At 40.7% G+C, this 22,330-nt stretch overlaps 1 long non-coding RNA gene and 1 gene segment (V, D, J or C); one reads left to right on the forward strand and one right to left on the reverse strand.

Moving 5' to 3' along the window:
* The window catches only part of LOC122543617 (Ig heavy chain C region, membrane-bound form-like), a 32,873-nt gene extending 30,254 nt beyond the window's left edge, over positions 1 to 2,619 (reverse strand). The window contains 3 exon segments of the C gene segment in view: positions 1,688 to 1,846; positions 1,989 to 2,391; positions 2,519 to 2,619. Coding sequence covers positions 1,688 to 1,846; positions 1,989 to 2,391; positions 2,519 to 2,561 — 605 coding nt within the window.
* Positions 1 to 22,330, forward strand: part of LOC148143537 (uncharacterized) — a 551,904-nt gene that overhangs the window by 398,077 nt on the left and 131,497 nt on the right. The gene's annotated exons all lie outside the window — the stretch shown is intronic.

Raw genomic sequence — 22,330 nt, forward strand, 5'->3', positions numbered from 1 at the left:
TTTTGTTAACTGTTGTCAAATACTAACCACATATGTGGGGTTCCCCTCAGATCATCCTCACGCCTGGCTACCTGATAACCATAACACAGCAGGGTGGCTGCATTACAAAAATAATGCTGTCGTGCACACATCAACTCACCGATCCTGCTTTGTTTGGTATGATGTCTAAATCCTGTGGATCCATGAGATCAAGGCAGAAGATTCTAATTATATAGGGTTATGTGGTTAAAATAATTGAATCGTACAGCAATGAGTGTAATCAGTAAGTCAAAGAAAAAATTATTCCACTTCCCCACCCAAGCAATAAAAACCAAACAGATGGGCTACATTATTTCCACTTTAACTCAAACTAAAAGCTTATGCTAAAACTCCAGTGACTGCAGAGTTCTCAAATAGTCGACTCTCAGATGAACGGGGTTCTGTGAGAGCAGATTTCAGGTAATCTGGTTTCATGCTGAAGTACAGCGAAATTACTCTCTGCTGGTTGTCTGAAATGGAGCCCTGGTGAAATCAGTGCACAAACTATTCATTGTTTTGCGCAATTGGAGCACAGCTCAAATCAACCATTATTATCAAGCCCACCTTTAGCAAGCCACTATTGTTGCAGTTTCGAAAATGGACGGCATATTTGCTGATTTGGTGACAATGTTAATGTAATCGAAATTATTTTACACTATAAGTCTTTCCTTTTGAAACATATTAATTTTGAACACAATCCAAATCAATAATGTCAACAGAAAGATTTCTTCAATCCAGACTAATGGTAATTGTTTGGATGCGAAGGTTTACATACTTGTGGCACACAGTCATGTATTAGTACAGCCTCACAACTTGGGTAGTTTCCTGTCTTAACAGTATGATTCTTGACCTACACAAATGACCATCTTATGTTCTTGTGCCAAGCAAGATAAATATTTAAATATTGGCTTGTTTCCAGCTACATTATACCTTTATATCTTTATATTCACAAACATTTGCTCAAACAAAATCTGCAGATGAGTTTGAAATGGAAGACACATAAATGACAGCATACAAGATTTGTCGATGAAGAAATGGTCTGATTTTCAATTGTGCAGTTCAGCCTGTTTTAAAGAGAAAAACCATTATTTTAACTCGTCTGCAAAATCATAGCGATAAGTAGCTTACTAGGTTTCACTGCCAGAAAAGTGCCTCTTCCTTCATGGTAGCAGTCACAATCCGTCAGCTCCAATTCAACGCCATTCAAAAAGCGTCAGTGACGCAAAAGTCCTGTAATAAATAAGCCAAAGCACATCCTTTCCACCATATTCCATGTATATTCACAGCATTAACAAATCTTCATTTGTTAACAGTTTAAATTCACTCATACATCCGGTATCTCCAATACGAGTTTGGGTGACATCGGAAAGTCAGCTTGCCGAGCTATAATCAACGTGAAATGTGCATAGAATTCCAGAAGTGAACGAATTGGTATTTATGTTAACTCCATAAAGCAGCATTCATTACAAAAAGCTCATTACGAAATCATGTCCATCAGACGTAGAAAAGGGAATTACTGTTCGAGAGGTTTGTGCAGTGCCTTGTGTCACTGTGCAATCCGACACAGTCACACACAGCAGTGCAAACATGTCGCATTGTCATTCATACAACAACCTCAAGTAGTTACACAAAATGCAAGCTGGATTCCGACCAATGTACACTTTCTGACATTTGTTTCAGAAAACCAGGTTTGATATCCGACCAAGCTCCAGAATAGCTGGCCATCCTGATAACCAATAAATCAAAGTGTTTGCGGTTCTGATAACAATGTGTGCTGGTAGTTTCTGTATTACAGAAGTCGAGTTCTCGATTGTTGTGGTCATCGCAGCTGTCACAGTGATAAATCCCAGGGCAAAAACAAATGCTCACACGTCACTGTAAGTTCAACAACAACACTGAATATCTAAGTGCACGTTCTTTGAACTTTCCGGCTGAATTTTGTTCACAACCATTTAGAACCTGCCTCCTGCTAATCCGTATCATAAATTATGGCCTCAAAGTGCGTGTTGAGCGTTGACATGATGAAACAAGGCCAATTTACTTCATGGACGATCTGAAGGTGTTTTTGTCTTGGTAGAAGATCAGGTTTATTACTGTGGTCAACATACGCTTCACAGTGATATGCACCACTGTCTTCAACTCTCAGATCACGAAGTCGCAAAGAAAAGGACTTTGATCCCTTGTTCACTGTTTCAGAGTATCGTCCACCAATTGATATGCGGTCCCACTTTGTTGCATCCAATTTTGTCAGATACCAGTACGTGCCACTCAATGCATAGCTAGCATCTTTTAGGACACAGTTGATGGTCAGTGATTCGCCTGTCTCCTTCGTTATTGTTCTCGGTGTTTGGTCAACCCATGCAGTAAAGACATCTGGACGGAGAAAAATATATTTAATACATGACATTTACCTCTCAACAGGCGAGTATCAGACAAGGACATTTCAATCATGAAAACACGGTCTCTATTGCGAGTAACATCTATAAGAAACAGTACTTACTTGGTAACCAGGTTAAAAGGCACGAAAACAAGAAAATATTCATTGTTTCTGCACCAACAGGCAGAACTTTATACGCAGCCAACACCGGAATTCAATGCCACCTGTTCTGTGTAACAGTGTGTATCGGAGCACCGACCTTATAAACCACTGGAGACTGTGTTTATTTGCATCATGTGGAGCGAGAAACCAATCACGTTGATTCTAACTCACGAATTGTGATGGGCTGAGCTTTGTGCAGAAGAACCGTCATCACATCATGGAAATCTGCATCAATTTAGAATGGATAAATTAGCAGCATGTGCTTAATTTCCTTGTGTTTAATTTGGTGATATTTTAGTTTCATATCTGGGAACATCTGTCATGTTCAGACAGCGAATTCATGAACAAAGGGACACACTTAAATAATTAAGACTACAACCCACATATGGTGAACTCTGAAAACCGAGTGGCCACACAGCCAAATGTATGCATGCTATACTCACCAGAACTATAAAACGGACAGAAGTTTCACAAACGATTTGCTTCTGGAGAAACTTCCAGTCACGTTGACATAATCGACCTGGGTGTAATCCTCGAGACGGTGCTACTGAAATTTGTATGTTATATTCAATTACAAATTATGGCAAGTAATTTAGAAGATCAAAGAGACAGAGATGGATTGGTGTGAATCAGTTTAGAAGTAGCATACGGAATTCATGATCAATTATAAAAAGGTTTTTGGGAGTTGTTAATCGACAGGAGATTCGATATGCTTTGAATTGCTAAAAGTGTTTTGTTTTGTTGAGGAAGACTTCTTTTTGAGCATAACGTTCGAGCTTGGTTCGACTCTACAGTCAATAGAAATTCCAGTTCGTGTTTGATAAATCACTACAAAATAGTGCAAACAATAAATCCCAACACTATATCAGAGCTCAGCGTTCTACTCCAGCCAAGAGTTTGCATGCTGTGAATTCAAAGGTTGCACCAGAGATTCTTTCCCATGTTGCCTGACACGTGGAAATATGAATATGAGGAATACATGAAAATTGTGTTTTCTTTGTTCAAAGAACTGCAATTATTGCTTCAAATAATACATGTTTGAAATATGACCAGAAAGATTTTCCATTGAGAAAGAGAGGTTCCAGAGGTTGAAGAATCTGGAATTAGAAGCCGTTCATACACGTTTAAATGTAAACTCTTTTTCGGAGGGGCTGAATGCACACCGTCGTCGACAAGGTTGTGACGCTGTGAATTTTTTTTTTCCCAGGGTTGTAGCTTCATATCAGGAAGCTTCATTAGAAGGGCTCCGATTAAAACTCATGGCGTGAAGTCTGAACTTTGTTCTGCTCTACCCAGATATTGCTAACGCTGTTGAGCATTTCCCCGTTTTTAATACAAAATGTTCAGCAACATCGCATGCTGTTTTAAACATAAACAAGTGAAGTGAGAGTTAAAGATCTTTACTGTGAGACAAAGTAACCTGATACCACACTGTTCAGAATTTTGCAGAATGAATAGCCTGGTTGTGTCGTATTGAATGGTTTTTAACCTTTTTGGAATGTCCTTACACACCTTTCAGGTAATAATTTTGAGAGGGCATCCAGTTCCAACTGTGTTCAGAGGAGTTCCATTGTATTTAGCAAAGAGGATTCATTGAGGCAAATGGCACGCAAAGTACATTTGGAAATGTTTGCAAATCCCATCTTTTATGGAGGCTTCCTGGACATTCTACATCAAAGACTTGAAAATTGGATTGATATCTCTGGGAACAGTAGTTTGTGGATTATTAGACGGAAGGTGGATACAGGAGATTTCAAGGCTGTTAGACACTTGGCGCAGTTTGATTTTCTAACTGAGTCATTTACAAAAACTGGAAAGTGGGACTTTTTTGAAAGTATGGTGTTGACAGCCCGGCATTGTTGACAAGTTTGCGTTAGGATTTAAGGAATGAATGGGACTCACCAGGAATGGACATCAGATTTCTGTTTGTTACAGATATTATACCCTGGGAAAATAAACAGACGTTTGTCCAGATTCAGATAAAATGATGTATTATATTGAATTCTTTAAAAAAATTCACAACCTACCTGCTACAGGATAAGTTAAATAAAACTTTTAGGTTAAAAAGACAACATCAACATGATGTGCAATAAATCGAATAACGCTGAAAGGCAAATACAGGAAACACGAATCAGAAACAAGATCAGAGAAGGAAGAGGCCTTTCGGCTCTTCAAGCTTTCTCTGCCATTAATCACGAACATCTCAACAGCCTAATCATGATTTCTCCCCATCAGCGTTGATCCCAATTTGTCCTAGGTGTTATACCTAGCAGACATTTGAATACTTTCAATGTTTTGGTGGTGGCGGAGTGTTGTTTTTCAGGCTGGAGGCCTGGGACCCAGTGGTATGCCACAAGGATTGGTTTTGTGTCCACTGCGTTCGTCATTTATTTGAAAAATGTGGACGTCAACATCGTAGTCAAAGTTAGTAAATTTGCAGACAGCACCAAGATTGGAGGGATACCGGGCGGCAAAGCAAGTTAGCTCACAGTACAACAGGAAGTTCATCAGAAGGGCGAATGGACCGAGTGATGTCAGATTCAGTTTAACTTAGACTAATGTGTGTTCTGTATTTTGGAAAGGCAAATAAGAGCAGGACCTACACTCTTAATAGTAAGATCCTGGAGAGTGTGGCTGAAGAAAAACAACTTGAAGTGCAGGTTCATAGTTCCTTGAAAGTGGAGTCGCAGTTAGATAATGAAGGAGGCATTTGGTATGCTTGCCTTCATATATCTTGAATATAGCAGTTGAGAGATCATGTTGCAGATGTACAGGACATTGGTTAGGCCATTTTTGGAATATTGTCTGCAATTCTGGTCTCTCTCCTATGAGAAGTATTCTGTAAAACTTCAAATGTTTCAGAAAAGATAAGCAAGGATGTTGCCAGGGTTGAAAGGTTTGAGCTAGAGGGAGAGTCTGAATAGTCTTCGGCTGTTTTTTTTCCCTGTAGCGTTAGGGGATGAATGGTGACTTTATAGAGGTTTTTCAAATCATGAGGGGCATAAATAGGGTAAATAGACAAGGTCTGTTCCCTTGGGTGGGGGAGTCAAGAAGTAGAGTGTACAGGTTCGGGCTGAGAGGGGAAACATTTAAAAGAGACTAAAGGGGCGACTTCTTTCATTCAGACAATGGTGCAAGTATGGAATGAGCTGCCAGTGGAACTGGTGGAGGCTGGTAGAGTTACAGCAGTTAAAACCAATATGTATGGGTATATGAATAGGAAGAGGTTGGAGGGATATGAGCCAAGTGCTGGCAAACGGGAGTGGATTAATTTAGTTTATCTGATTGTCGTGCATGTGTTACACCACAGTCTGTTTCCGTACTGACATCTCTATGACTCTATACCTCCTTCCTGTGGTAATGAATAAACGAACTACTCGGCGGCAATAAACATGATGTGATATAATTCAGCCTGCAGTTTGAGAGTAGGAAGCTTAAAACAGATCATGACATTTAACTCATTAGAAGTAACGAAAAATACACGGGGGTGTGGAGGCTGGCCAGACTCTTATTCGGAGGGAGGGTTTGCAGAAAGATGCCAAAGAGCAACGTCAGGTGTTTCTGAGGCAATTCGGAAGGCACAATAGAAATTCATTCCAAGGAGGAAGAAATATATTCAGGTGAGGATGATGCAATCATAGCTGACAAGGGAAATCAGAGACAGCAGAAGAAAATGATGGCGAGTGATGGTGAGTGGGAAAAGAAAGATTAGAAAATCTCTAAAAGCGGCAAGAGGCAGTTGATTTTTAAAAAGGTGATTTGTCAGAAAAAAGCTAGCTTTATTACAAAAGATGACAAGAAATTTGTTTCGATATACAAAAGGTGAGAGAGAGGCAAGAATGGACATTGGGCCACAAAGAAATGAGACTGGAGAAGGAGATATTATGAACCAACAAATTGTGGACGAAATGAATGGGTACTTTCCATCAGCCTTCACAATGGAAGACTACAGTAACGTTGCAAACATTCAAAAAGTCAATGAGCTGGGGAAGGAGTCCATGGCGAAGGAGAAAGTGCTGGGGAAGCTGAAAGTTCTGAAGATGGATAAATAGCCCTAACCAGATTGACGTAAATACTGAGTTCTGGGGAAGATAACTGAAGATATCATGAAGGCAGTGGTGGCGCATTTTTTAGGAATAACTGGAGTTGGGGAGGATCCCAGAGGATTGGAAAATGGCTAATGTAAAACCGCTGTTTAAGAAGGGAGGGTGTCAGAAGACTGGACATTTAGGCTAGTTAGCCTGACCTGGGTCGTTGTTAAGATTTTAGATTCCATTATTCAAGATGATATTTCAGAAAGCTTGTATGTGATTGGTAAAACAGATTTGATTCAGCATACCTTCGTCAAAGGGGAGTCATGCCTCACAAATCTGGTAGAAGTATTTGAGAAAACAGCCAGGAAGTAAGACAAAGGAGAGCCAATGGATATGATCTATTTGGATTTCCAGTATGATTTTAACAAGTACAAGGGGCTGCTAAATAAGATAAGAATCAAGGTGTTTGGCACATCTCAATGACATAACTTGAGAATTGGCTCACTGGCAGAAGGCAATATGTGGGGATAAAGACGTCATTTTCAGGATGGTAGCTAGTGACTACTGGAATTCTGCAAGGTCAGTGTTGGGAGCACGATTTGCTTTATTCATAAACGATCTGAACGAAGAAACTGAGGGCATTGATGTCAAGTTGGCAGATGACACAATGATGAAATGAGGGACAAGTAATGCTGAGGAAGCGGATTGTGCTGAAAGATTTGGACAGTCTGGGGGATTAGCAAAGAAGTGGTGGGTGGAATATCATGTGGGTAAATGTAAGGTTATGAATTTTGATTGGAAGGATAAAGGTGAGAAACTCTTCCGAAATGAGGAAGGACTTCTGAAACTTGAAGCATGACGGGAGTTGGGAATCCAACTTCAGGATTCTCTTAAGGTTTAATATGCAGGTGCAGGTGGCCTTTAGAAAAGCACATGCAGGTTTATCATTCACATCAAGAGTGCTACACTGCAAGCACGGTGATTTACTATTGAGACTATATAAGGTTCCATCAGGAGCACATTTGGATTATTGTGAGCAGTTTTGGTCTCCTGTCTAACAAAGGACGTGTGGCATTGGAGGGGATACACAGTGACTGTACACTGGATACCGGGCTTATCTAATAAAGAGCAGTTGAAGATTCTACCTTTGTGCTCAATGCAGTTTAGCAAGATAAGGTTGGAGTGTCATTGAATCTTACAGAATACTGAGAGACCTGTATATAGTGGGTGCGCAGAAAAAAAAATTCACTGGCAGAACAGACTTCAACCAGAGGGCACAGCCTCAGAATGAAAGGACGGTCCTTTAAAATTTAGATGGAGAGGAATTTCTTCAGTAAAAGTGTGAAACTCCTTGCCACAAAAGTCTGTGGAGTCTAAATCATTAAGTGTATTTAAGACAGATTTAGGTTCTAGATTAGGAAGGGCATGAAGGCTTACGGAGCAAAGGCAAAAGAATGGGGTTGAGGGGCTTGTCAACAATGTTCGAATGACGGAGCAGTTTGAGTATGCTAAATGAACTTATTGATCCCCCACTTCTTTACGTAGTATGGTTTAATATTAACACATTTTGCAGAGTTTTTTACAATATTGTAAATACAGTCAGATGGGGGTTCTTAATCCTGCTCTAATTTTCCTATATCTTCTATCAGAACTTATTCATACACTTACTAAGCACACACATACTAAGCACACTAACCCTACTGTTGCATTAATCCACAAAAACCTTGAAGCAGAAATGTCACATTTTCGCCAGAATGCCCGTAAATCAGTCTCTATTCAGAATCCATGGCAGCTCGGTGTTCGTGAACCAATCCTGACCAGATTGTTTTGATTGTTTGATAGTAACGTTTAGAATTCCTAATAATGCCAGAATGGAGCAATTCTGAATGCAATAGCAATTCTGAGTGGTGCTGGAACAATATTAAACATTGAATACATGAACAAATGTATCAGGAAATAATATTTAGAATTAGTTGTCGAGACTAAAACAATGTATCTACTATATATCTTTCACTGCAGTGCCTAGAAGAATACTCGTTGTTTGTGAAGCTCTGTAGTCGGCACGAGACATGGAAACACTTATATAAATGTAAGTTCTGTTGTAGATTTAATGACCGTCATTACTTCATGCACACGACTTGATATATTTTATGTGAGACCGCAATTAAACAAACCAAACAACTGCAGTCCACCAGATGCATGAACACAGTTTCAAATGTTTAACTTTTCGAAACATAAACGCTGACTGCAGTTCAGCCAATCAATAATTGCAGTGTTCACCGCAATATACAGTCGGGTTCGCCCCGATGCCACAAATGGCCCAATATGTCGGTATCATAAGGGAACTAAAAGAAGGAACTAGCTCGTTTCTTATCTCTTATTGCCTTTAACCTCCCGTTCCCGTAAAATCAATACCTAATGTTCCTTACACCAGTTACCGTCCAGACAAATCTTTTCAATTTATAATAACTGAGAATTTGCCACAAAACAATACCTAATGGGGGGAATGCACCTCAGTTATCATGAGTTACCCATGGGCTACGTAACGTCTTTTAGATCGAGTAATACACTTTTTTTAAAATTCATATTTGAACTCAACATTTGCAAAAGAGACGAGAATGTTTCGACCTGTTTTGGTTACAGTTCCAAATTACTCCTGAGAATATAACGGACAGACATCTTCTTGAATCACTTCATACAATCAGAATAAAATCCCAGATTTCTGTCAGAAGGTTCCATTGCGGCTTCTTAAAATGCGTGAGAGAACACGGTATTATATCAAGGTTGGAAGGAAAATTGTGATTTATTCTCATCCCTAGCACACCCAGTCTCTTCCTGTCAAAGTAAATATGTGCATTGAAAATTGTAATCCTGCTAACTTTTAAATTGTTTAATTTGTGGGATATGTATAACATGGTTGAGCTAGCACTTACTGCCCATTCCTTGTTGCAATTGAGAGGTGGTCAGCTTTGTTCTTAAGTTTCCACTCCTGCAGAGGCCCCAGAATTCAAAGATGTCAGTCTACAGTTTCGATTCATTCTTGCTCATACCATCAAGTATTTGGAGGCTCCGAACAGTTCAATGAGGACTTACAAAGTTCCTCCAAATGTACTCAATACTTGTTTTGCAAAACCTGCTGTCCCATGAGCCTAGTTGTTCTGGTAAAGCTGCAATAATGCTATCTAAACAGCAATGATGAAAATGGTCTCACTCTTTCCTTTTCCACTCCAAACAATTATTACCCAATCATTATAATCTCGATCACTGGAAAAGTGATGATACGGCTCGTCAAGTGTTAAAAAGAACCAATTGCTTTGCAGTAAGTATGACTTGTGCCAAGGCTGCTTAGATCTTGATATCTTGACGTCAATGCAGTCTTAGTTCAAATATGGACAAGTGAGCTGAATTCCAGAGGTAAAGCAGAAGCGTCAATCCTTCCGGCCGAATCTCAGACGGTGGAAGACCTGGAAAAATGGTGCACTGAGAACAACCGAGCTCTCAATGACCGCAAAACCAAGGAACTCATTATTGACTTTTGGCGGATGTTACTCATGCCCCCCTACACATTAACAGTACAGAGGTGGAACGAGAGGAGAGTGTCAAGTTCCCGGGAATCGGATTTCTTGTGGCTGCAATGGTTACAAAGGCCCAACAAAGCTTCTTCTTCAACAGGCAGCTGAGCAAATTTGTCATGACAACGAATACCCTTGCCAAAGTTTATAGCTGCACCGTGGAGAGCATTCTGTCTGGATGTATCACGACATGGTATGGCAACCGAAACATTCAAGAATGGAGATGGCTACAAACAGTGGTGAACTCGGCATGGATAATTACAAAGGCTAACCTCCCAAGCATAGAATCCATCCACCAGGCCCGCTGTCAAGGGGAGGCCACCAGCATTCCTAAGGATCCATCCCACCCTGGCAATGTTTTTTCTACAACGTCTACTATCGAGGACAAGGTACAGAAGCCTGAACGCACGCACCAGCCGGTTTCGTAACAGTTTCTACCCTACTGTTGTTAGGATATTGAATGGACTCACAAACTCTTAGCATTCGCCATAACGTTTTACGTATTATTTACTATCTATGTTACTTAACTCTGTGATATTCCTGCATTGCTCCCAAGGCAAAGCATTTCACTGTGCCTCAGTATACGTGACAATAAATTGAATTGAATTCAATTCATTTCAAGGCCACGTTTGATCGCGTGTAGAATGAAGAAGCCGTCACAAAACTGAAATCAGATGGAATCAAAACTCTTCACTGGCTCGAGTCATACTGATGACAAGGTAGGATGGCTGTGGCAATTGGAAATCAGATGTTTCAGTTCCAGAAAATCTCTGCTGGAATTACTCAACGTCATATATTGAACCACCTTCAGCTTCTTCATTAATCATCTTCAGATCAGAAGTGTGATGTTCGCTGAAGAAGACACTATATTCAGCATCATTCACAACTCCTCAGACACTGAAGGAATATGTGGCCCAATGCAGCAGAACCTGGATAATGCCCAGGGTTCGGCTCAAAAATGGCAAATATTAGCACCTCACATGGTCAGCCAATAACCATCTGCAACAAGAAAGGATCTTGCTATCACCACCTGATAGCATTACAATCACTGAATTCCTCCATCACCAACAATCCTGGGAGTTGTCTAAAACTAGAAACTGAAATCGATGTTTCATATTTGAGGTACAATTGTAATGAAATTGCAAGCTGAGAGCAGACTATTGTTAATTTCAGTATCGCTGAGATTGCCCTCTTTTTTCAACGGTGGTGCTATGTTTTTGTTTTGGCTTTTGCCCTGTATTCCTAGACAGCTTGCATCTAAGAAGGGTTTTGCGTTGCTGGAAGTTGACAGCATTTCAGTTGTACGGGAAGGGCTTGTACTAGAAAGGAATGGAGCATTTTAATTTGTATCTTATGTATGGACATTGGCAGTAACAGTAGCCTTTGCTGTATCCAGTACTTTGAAATATTTCTTGATGCCACGAAGTTGTTTTATATTCTGACCCTCGCGCTGTGTTCATTTTAAGTCAATTGCAATCTGGTTAACAGTTATTTGCTGCACATATACTTGAGAAGCCAAGTTGCAACGTATTCCACTATTTCAGATAGCATCTTAGTGACTCTAACAGATATTGCTCTCAAAGCAATTGATCGTTGACATCAAGTAAATTAAGAGACGCGTTAGAAATATGCTTGATAGAATCTCAGTTCTACTATGTTTTCCCGTAAAACAGACTTTCAAAACGAAAAAAAAAATCCGTGACCAGTTTTGGAGTTCAACCAAAATCGACATCATTCAGTAACTGTGTAAGTGTGCACTCATCAACTTTGGGCGAATTATGGCAATGCAAATTAATCTTGACAAATTCCTAAAAGTATTAGAAATAAATGACATGTCACAGCATGTGGGCGGCACGGTGGCACAGTGGTTAGCACTGCTGCCTCACAGCGCTAGAGACCCGGGTTCAATTCCCGCCTCAGGCGACTCTCTGTGTGGAGCTTGCACGTTGTCTGCGTGGGTTCCCTCCGGGTGCTCCGGTTTCCTCCCACAGTCCAAAAATGTGCAGGTCAGGTGAATTGGCCAAGTTAAATTGCCCGTAGTGTTAGATGTAGGGGAATGGGTCTGGTTGGGTGGCGGGTCGGTATGGACTTATTGGGCTGAAGGGCCTGTTTCCACACTGTAAGTAATCTAAAAAAAACATTAAAGTTAAATATCCAATATTAATCAGCACAATAACTTGCATTAGGCAGACAAATTACTATTTATACAAACTTTGCAAATGGCTGATACAAGTTCATAGTGCAGAAACTGATCAGTATTCTGCAGTCAGGAAGCTTGAAGATGTTTTGCAAGGTTTGCATGATAAAATGCAGATTCTTAATAGTTGCCTGTCTTTAATAATGCAAACATTATCGATAGATTAACAGCTGATCCAAAGAATGATAATTCAGCTATTGATCAAAGAATGATAATTCAGCTGCACTGATGGAAGTACGCATCTGCAATAGGCAATCGTACTTTTGAGGCATCTATACTTACTGAATATTGTTTCTTAAAAGTTCAAAAGGAAACAAATTGAAAATTAGGAGCGAACCTGTCAGCGTTAAGCAGGTTCCACACTCTTTATTAAAATAGCTGTGTCTGGTCAAGATTGTGCTCAACCATGTAAAATTGGAATGGGTAGACTGAGAAAAACAGCGTACAGGAAATAATGAAGGGTGCAAATTATCGATATCACGGTTGATATCTCCAGGAAGATTCAGATGGCCTGAAATGGCTGATCAGAACAACTATGAAACATGAAGGAAGAAACTATGAAACCCCTATGAAACATGAAGGAAGTTTTCTTTTCCTGGAATGTTACATATCAAATTGACAATGTCAGGGGATTTGTTTTATTTCTGAAGGCTTAAAGATTATGAAACCGAGAATTTCACAGAGATAAAAATTAAAATATCCAGAAAAGGTCAAAAGAATATTAATACACGCACAATGCATTTGATTTGTTTCCCGGAGGCATGAAGTAAAATCGCCCATTATGGTAATTCATGTTAAAGCAATGATCGGGTCATGGCAGATTGAAAATATCCTGGCAGAATGAGACATTACCCACTATTGTGGAAAGAAACGGTGTGCATAATAGTTGCCAAATTATGAAAGGTTGGAAAATAAAGAGGAACAAAAGGCTTTGGGTGCCCTTCTCAATTATGCACTGAAGGCTAACATCTGCATGCAACAAGCAATTCGAAAGGTTGATAGAATTTTAGCTTTCATCGCAGGAGTAGTGAAGTGTTGTTTCATTTGTAAAGCAGCTTTCTTAGACCTCATATGGAGCACTGTGTGAATGTTTGAAACCTTACCGCTGAAAACATGTTCCAGCCGTTGAGGGATAAACCACAATTAGCCCCAAGATGGAGGGACTGGACTTTAACTGTGCTGTAGGCCTCGATGACTCTATTTCAGAAGAAAAAAGTCAATGAATTTAAGGTACCGACCAAACAGGTCTGAAGTAGACAGAAGTGAAGAGATATATTTCAATATATACATAAATGCAGATAGAAATGTAGATACATATATATCACATACCTGTGTCTGTGTAATATAAATTGCGTTGTATAAACATATTAGTGTCTAAATTGCACCTCAGACTCATTCGACTCCGAATCAATTATCACATGATATTTTCACTGAATTTTCTGGAACTTTTGGGGGACCTCAAATACTCTGAGATCCATCCAATGATCATTGACAACAAGACATCTAGCTATCACCACTTCCTACCCAATGGTGTTTCAGTCACGCAATTATCCATCTGCCAACACCCTGTGAGTTTAAACAGAAACTGCAATAGTCAGAAAGTATGGTGATGCAAAAGCGCAGCCGGTCAGGCAGAATCCGAGGAACAGGAGAGTTAACGTTTCGAGGATGAGCTCTTCATCTGATTAAGTGCTCATATTCGAAAAGTAGACGTTCCTGCTTCTCTTGTACTGCCAGACTGGCTGTGCTTTGCCAGCACCACACTTCTCGATCCTGATCTCCAGCATCTGAGAAGACTGACCAGTGAAGATGTAGCACGTTCAGATACCACCGAGCCAACCTGCTGCAGAATTAATTCTAATTCCTCAGACATTCAATGCACCTTTTCCTACACCCGCTCTTCAAAGATGTTTTCAACATCCTTCTGCTCTTATGCACACTGATACATGGCAGATAGAAATCCTAAGATTACTGCCTTTGAGAATCTGTTTTTCAATTTAATTCTTAACTAGTTGAAATCTTTCTTCTCCATTCTTCTATCTGCCTCTGTTGTTGGTATCAATGCGGACAGTGACATCTGTCAGTGCCATCTTCCCGAGAAGGAATTCTGCAGCCAATCATAATATCATTCCATTCAAGGAGGCAACGCCCGATCCTATGGTTAGTGAATCAGATTTCTGGCCTCTGAACAGTTGTTTTTGAGACTGTACTTACATGACTACAATAGTTCAGGTTCTGGTCAATGATGACAAGCAGGTTGTCAACACTGGGTGATACTGTAAAACTAACATCACTGACTATCTCCGGGCAATGTTATTGGAGATAATCAATGCCTGGTATTAGAGTGGCAGGGATTTTCGCTGACAATTGTCAATTCAAAACGTGCTATGAATCCAGATTGTGGAACACTTAGACATGGACTGTTTCAGCATTTGAAGAGTCATGAATGGTACTCAACGTTGTACAATCATCAGTGAACTTCCCTGCTCCTGACATTATGGTATAGGGGAGGTCATTAATGGAACGTATGAAGATAGTTCAGCTAAGATGATTCCCCTGAAGAAATTCAGCAGAGATCAGAGATTACTGATCTCCAACAACTCCAAACATTTTCCATTTGCCAGGAATGGCGTGAAACAACATAGATTTTTCACCTGATTCTCAGTCACTCCAGTTTTGGTCGAGATCACTGACCCACAAGTTGGTCAATTGTGAACTTGATATAAAGAAAAATTGCTCTCACATTATCTGGAATCCAGCTGAAATAATGACGGCATACATTATAATTAGTTTGTCGTTATTTTTAAGTAAGGCGTGGTGAATGACTAACTTCACAATTCTTCTTTCCATAAGTAGGTCACTATGTAAATTGGGGGCAAAACCTGCCTCACTTTAAATGTATCGACACCTGCGAATTATTTCACATATTTGATCATCTTCCTTATGAGCTGTGGAAGGAGGCCTTCTAAAACTATAGAAGGCAACAATCAAATTACAGCTGGAAAACCGTGAACAGCTTTTGGTCTCCTTATCTGTCGAAGGTGTTTTGACATTGGTTAGAGTCCAGAGAAATTTCATTGGGCTAATTTCGGTTATGAAGAGTTTTCTTTTAATAACTATAATGAAAAGATTGAGTCTTTCCATATTGTGGTTGAGAAGAATGAGAGGCGATCTTATCAAACCAATTGTAATCCGCAGGAGATTTGGAGAGGTTGTTTCCCCATGTGGGAGTGTCGAGGACCACAGGACACAATCAGTGTAAGCATTTACCTATTTAACGGAGATGTCGAGAAGTATTTGTTCTACAAGAAGATTGTGAATCTGTGGAATTCCTTATCATAGAGGGCAGTCGGTGCTGGGTTATTTAACATATTCAAAGCAGTGATGGATAGAATTTTACTCGGTAAATGAAGCAATAGGTAAAGGGAGAAGTCAGGTCAGTGAAGTCCAGGTTTATCAGATCAGCCATAATCTCATTGAATAGCGGAACAGATTCAATAGACTGGATGGCCTACTTCTGCTTCAGGTTTCACATTATGAACGTGAAGTCTGTTGAAGGAAGTGAACAGTGAAGAGAAGATGTCAAAATATGCAGCGTACCGACATCACGGTTGACATATTCGAAAGAAAGTGTGTGCTTAACGAGAGCAAACTCAAGAAAACATACAAGCATAGCTCTGTCAAATGAAGGAAATGCTTTTTGTTTCTTTTGCCAATGTTTTGCAGATTAATTTCAAAGAATATGAACCTCGAGGTTTCAGAAACAAATCTGTGAAGGGATAAGAGACTTTTAAATGCTCCAACTAAAACATTAAATGCTCTAACCTTTGGTGTCGTTAAAAGGGGAACTGAGAAAAATACACCATGAAGACATGGTCATTCCTCAAAAGTCATTGAATCAACTTGAGATCTGCTTTATGGTCTGCATATCTTTGGACTGTGGGAGGAAACCGGACCACCCGGAGGAAACCCATGGGGAGAATGTGCAAACTCCACACAGACAGTACTGAAGGACAGTCCACAATTCTGGTCTCTCTGCTGTAGTAAGGATGTCGTGAAAACTGAAAATGTTCACCAAAGGTTTTTAAGGATTGGAGAGCCTTTAGTATAAAAAGCATGCCATTGATATGGTCACTTTTATTGAAATTGCCAGTTATGAAAAATTGTAAATATTGAAAAGGGTCGAAAATACATTTCTGCATGGTACAATGCTCCTGTAAGAGCTATGGAGTCACAGAGGTATACAACACAGGAACAGACATTTCAGTCAACATGTCTATGCTGACCAGATATCCTAGATGAATCTAGTGATATATGTCAACATTCAGCCCATATCCCTCTGAACGCTTCTTATTCATATACCCACCCTGATGACCTCAAAATGTTGCAATTGTGCCAGCCTCCACCACTTCCTCTGGCAGTTCATTCCATTTATGCACCGCCCTCTCATTGAAAATGTTGCCCAAATTGCTCCTTTCAAATCTTTTCCTTCTGACCTTCAAAGTATGCCCTCGATTTTTTGGACTTCCCTAACTCGGGAAAATACTTTGTCCATTTACCCTTATGACTTTTTAAGCCGCTATAATTTCACCCTCAGCCTCTAATGTTCCAAGGAAAATATCCCCAGCTTATGTAGACTTTCCCTACAGCTCAAACTCTCCAATCATAGCAAAATCCTTAAAAACCTTTGGTGAACATTTTCAGTTTTCACGACACCCTTACTACAGCAGAGAGACCAGAATTGTGGACCGTCCTTCAGTACTGTCTGTGTGGAGTTTGCACATTCTCCCCATGGGTTTCCTCCGGGTGGTCCGGTTTCCTCCCACAGTCCAAAGATATACAGACCATGTGAATTGACCATGCTAAATTGCCCATAGTGATAGGTGCATTAGTAGGGAGTAGGGGAATGGGTCCTGGCGGACGGTCGGTGTGGACTTGTTGGGCCGAAGGTCCTGCTTGTGCACTGGAGGGAATCGAATCGAATCGAAAAAAAACTGGATTAGCCATTGTTCTAAACGGCTGCAACATGACCTCTCAACTCAGTATGCAATGGAAAGACAAATACCAGCAAGCATAGCAAACACTTTCTTCACTGTCCTATCTACCTGCAACTCCACTTTCTATTGTCTTATTTCTGCAGTCACATTTGCCTTCATCTGTCAGAACATTGATTACATGAGTTTGGGAGGTCACGTTATGGATGTATACATAATTGGTGAGACCACATTGGGCGAACTGCAGACAATTCAGGTCGGCCGACAGGAAAGGTGTCATTAAAATGGTAGGAGTGCAAAAAATATTTATTAGGATATTCCCGAGGCAGGAGGGCTTGAGTTATGAGGAGAGGCACGATAAGCTCGGACTGTTCTTCCCTGGAGTGTACGATGCTGAAGGGTGACCTTAAAAAGATTTATAAAGTCATGGTCAAAAGTCACATGATGCCCTGTTATAGTTTGACATGTCTGTTTGTAATCACAACCTTCCAGACCACTGTCTCTTCATCACTACATATGATGAAAGGGCAGTGCTTTGAAAGCTGGTGATTTTAAATAACCCTGTTGGGATGTAACTTGGTGTTGTGTGACTTCTGAAGTTGTCCACCCCAGTCCAACACAAGTACATCCACATCATAAAAGCATGAGTGGCATTTAAAGTCTGAATAGCAAAGGTCTTTTCCCCACTGTACGGAAGTCCAAAACAAGAGGGCAAAAGTTTCGGGTGCGAGGAAAAAGATATACAATTGACCTGAGGGGTAACTTTTCCACATAGAGGGTGTTGCATTTATAGAATGAGCTGCCAGCGGAAGTGATATATGCAGATACAGTTGCAACATGTAATCGGAAGTTGGACAGGTACATAGATAGCAAAGCTTTCAAGGGATATGGACCAAACGGAGGAAAATGAGACCAGTTCAGTCCAGGAACCCTTGTTGGCATGTAACAGCTGGACTGAAGGGTCTGTTTCCACTCTATGATTGCATATCTTTAAATGATTGGTGTCCTCGGTGTTTTTAACAGGACAAAATAAATCTTGTATCAATAAAGCAATAGGGTTAGGGTTATAGCTATGATACCACAATACACTTTACTGTTAATGGTTTATTCCAACCGATTTTGTGAGATTCCAGCCCTTGCAAAAGGTCAAATGCCGTTGGAAATTCAGATGCGGTCATTACCAAGTCAACAACAAATGTTGGTTTTTAACTATACTCTGTACAAGTGTTCTTTACTTGGCCTGTGACAACGCTTCCAGTTGACGTTACTGACATTCGGGTGTTTGCTGCACGCCCCCTCCACGATCCTAAATAAGAGGCTCACATTTGTGGTCCGCCATCCCTTCTGTAAGCTCCTTCAAAACATTAGACTTGAAACACTGTGTTCAGAATTTCCATAAATCTCACCTCACATCCCTTGTTCTCAAATAACATACGACCTTTCTTGGTTGTGCAACTTCTCTGTGTCAAATATATTTCCTTTCAGTCCTCTTTCTTTCTTCGTTCAGATTCCCGATTGCATCCTCCCTGACAGTAAACACAAAGTTACCAATGGTATTGAACCCACACTGTTCTCTCTGCATCAGAAACCAAGCATTCAGCCAACTGGGGTACGAAACCTTTGCTTTGCTGTAATGTTCTTGTGTCCATCCTTCCCATTAAGACATTTTAAAATTATACAGTTTACAAATGACCTCTACAAGTTCTAATGATGGGGGCAGAAGATGCATGAGAACACATCTATATTCAAGTTACTTCCAAGCCCCTCACCGTCTTGACTTGGAGTTATATCGCAGCTCCTGCAATGTTGCTCATTCCTGAAGGGTACAGTCTTTGACTGACTTTCGCAACAGCACTGTGGCTGTCCCTGCCAAGATCAGAGACTGCAGTGGATCATAGACACCATCTCAGCTGCGGATGTGCAATACAATATTTGCTTACTTCGTGACTCTCACTGTCTCTTGAATGAATGAAAAGAATACCAGCTCGTTTTCGTCCTTCCAGCTGACAGTCGAAAATGAGACAACTGGGCCTGTCTATAAACTGCGCCCTCTACTGATACATCCAAGTCAGCGCATTTATATCAAATTGAGCAAGAGCCCCGAGAGCTGAGTAAAAAAAGAATATTTTCTACACCTTTTTTTTAATGAACCAATTCGTCAACACAACCGTCTCCTTCGTATGTTATTGGGGAGTTTGCAAACATTTCGTGCTGCATACTTAATTTTGTGAACGTCAATTGTTCGTAGACGCCTAGTCAGTAATTCTTGCTCTTTTCCCTTGTACACATGATCAACACTAATACCTTCATCCGTCTTGCCGGGAAACCTTATCAGCAAACTGACTGAATTTGTGTAATCCCAAATAAGGGAATAAGAAATAGGAGCAGCAGTAGGCTATTTGGTCCTTTGAAACTGTTCCACCATGTGATAAATCAATGGCTCATTTGATTCCAGCCTAAATCCAATTGCAGACTGCTCTCCCAAACCATGATTTCCTCCTTAATGCAAAAAAGGTACGGCCCAGCCTTCACTGCTCACTGGGGAAGACAAAGAATGAACACATTCAGTGGTTGAGCAAATCATATCTAGATGATTAATTGTCTTTATTGTCTCTTGGTTAGTCGAAAAAACCTGCCCCTCATTCCTTGCACTCATGAACCTATCTTCAAATTGCATAGTTCATAGAAAATGGAGCATTTGTCTTCATAATAAGTTTTCCCTGGAAGCAAGTTCCTGGCCTTTTTTTTAATCGTTCAGAGGATAAGGGCATCGGCAACAAGGCATGCACTAATTCCCAACCTAAATTGCAGTTACCGTGACTGGTTTTTTTTTCAGAAAGAATGAAGTTGGAGAGTGCAGTAAAATCATAGCAGTTCAGGCAGCATCCGAGGAGCATGAAAATCGACGTTTCGGGCAAAAGCCTTTCATCAGGAATACAGACAGAGTGCCTGAAGGGTGGAGGGATAAATGAGAAGAGGGTGGGGGTGGAGAGAAAGTAGCATAAAGTACAATAAGTGAATGGGGGTGGGGATGAAGGTGATAGGTCAGGGAGGAGGGTGAGGGAAGGTAGCAAAGAGTACAATGGATGTATGGGGGTGGGATGAAGGTGAAGAGCTTCAGGGCAGAGGAAATGACCTGGGAGTTGCAGTGGGAGAGGGACTCCCTGAGATTCTTGTAGAGAGAGGAGGAAAACTTTTCAAGACAGGCATCCTTGCAAGAGAATTCACAGTCGGGTTAAAATCAACTGGGTAAAAACAAAGACTGCAGATGCTGGAAACCAGATTCTGGATTAGAATGGTGCTAGAAAAGCACAGCAGTTCAGGCAGCATCCGAGGAGCAGGAAATCGACGTTTAGGGCAGAAGCTCTTTGTTACATTTCCCCACCCTTCTCCCCGACCTATCACCTCCATTCCCACCCCATTCACCTATTGTACTCTATGCTACTTTCTCCCCACCCATTCCATCCTCTCATTTGCCTGTATTCCTGATGAAGGGCTTTTGCCCGAAACGTCGCTTTTCCTGCTCCTCGGATGCTGCCTGAAATGCTGCGCTTTTCCAGCACCACTCTAATCCAGAATCTGGTTTCCAGCATCTGCAGTCATTGTTTTTACCTGGAGAGTGCAGTACTCAGTGTTTATCTCAAATGTTATTGCTGATTCTGACAGTGTTCGTGGGGTTACAGTACTGGGGAGGGGGCGGAGGGAACAAGTCACTACATGTGATATGGATATCACTGTCTGGATCCAGTGCTTAGTGCCCATCCTTGTTTCTCCTTGAGAAGATGGAGGTGTGACAATGTTGTCTCTTTAAAAAGGTTATTTTGTCCTTGTTTTCTTTTCAATGATTTCGTAAAGACAGAGGTTCCAAAATGTCTTGGAAAAGCCTAGTGCAACAATGACAAGGAAGTTACCAATTCTCCCAGTTCAAGCTTATTACCACTTTAGTTTCGCAGTAACAGAGAGGAACTGTTGCTGTGTAGCAGCGTTCCAAACACCAGAAGATGATTCCTAGTTGACTTACCACTCTGAACTCTCTGAAAGTTGTTCCCTCAGACTGGTAAGGACCCGTGTTTGAATTTCCCTTTTGAAACGGGTGTGTTTATGGAACGTTGTTTGATTGCAGCAGTTTCTTAATTAAGTTGCTATGTTGAATTTGATCAGTTTTCCAGCAGTTAAGTTATTCTAAACTCTCTTTTCTTTTGTTTGTGTTTTCAATTTTGTTTTAAAGTTAATTTTGGTTTTGTAAAACGAATCAAGTTAACAGCTGCATTACCCCTGGAACAGTCACTTCACATCTGCCTATAAAATAAGAAGCTCAGATATAGGCTATGTTCTTGAACTCTTTTTAGGGGGTGATATTCGCCCATAACTGGGAGGGATAGTTGTGAGCTACCATCTTGAACCATACAGTCAATGTATTGAGGGTAGACATATAATGCCATTAGGGAGACAACTCCAGGGTATTGGCTCTGCAATATTGAAGAAATAGCAACACATGTCCAAGTCGGAATGGTGAGTGGTTTTAAGGAGAACTTCCAATTGGTAATGTTACCAGTTGCAGATATTCAGTTGCAGTCTCATTCATGCAGTGTCACCTCGCAGCATTAAAACGACCAAATTTATATTTGATAAAAGATTACTAGACTGGGAATGTTAACTGACAGCATCTGAAGAGACAGAAACACTACTATTATAGGACAAGCCAAACAGAGAACATGGCATTCGTCCACAGATTCAATCAATAAGCACATCGACCTGGACACAATATACCGGCCACTGCAGCGGACAGCTGGAACTGACAACCGGAAGCGGCAGATACAAATCACTATAAATGCGGAAGGAAACATCACAGAAGCGCTTCACACGAGGCTCCCAAGCACGGAGGATGTCACCTAGACAGGGGACGAAACGTCTGCAACACAAATTCCCAGCTCGGCGAACAGAACCACGACAACGAGCACCCTAGCTACAAATCT

Source organism: Chiloscyllium plagiosum, unplaced genomic scaffold, assembly GCF_037043375.1.
Source record: "Chiloscyllium plagiosum isolate Xiang-an unplaced genomic scaffold, Cpla_swu_hap1 HiC_scaffold_27, whole genome shotgun sequence".
Classification (NCBI taxonomy): Eukaryota; Metazoa; Chordata; class Chondrichthyes; order Orectolobiformes; family Hemiscylliidae; genus Chiloscyllium; species Chiloscyllium plagiosum.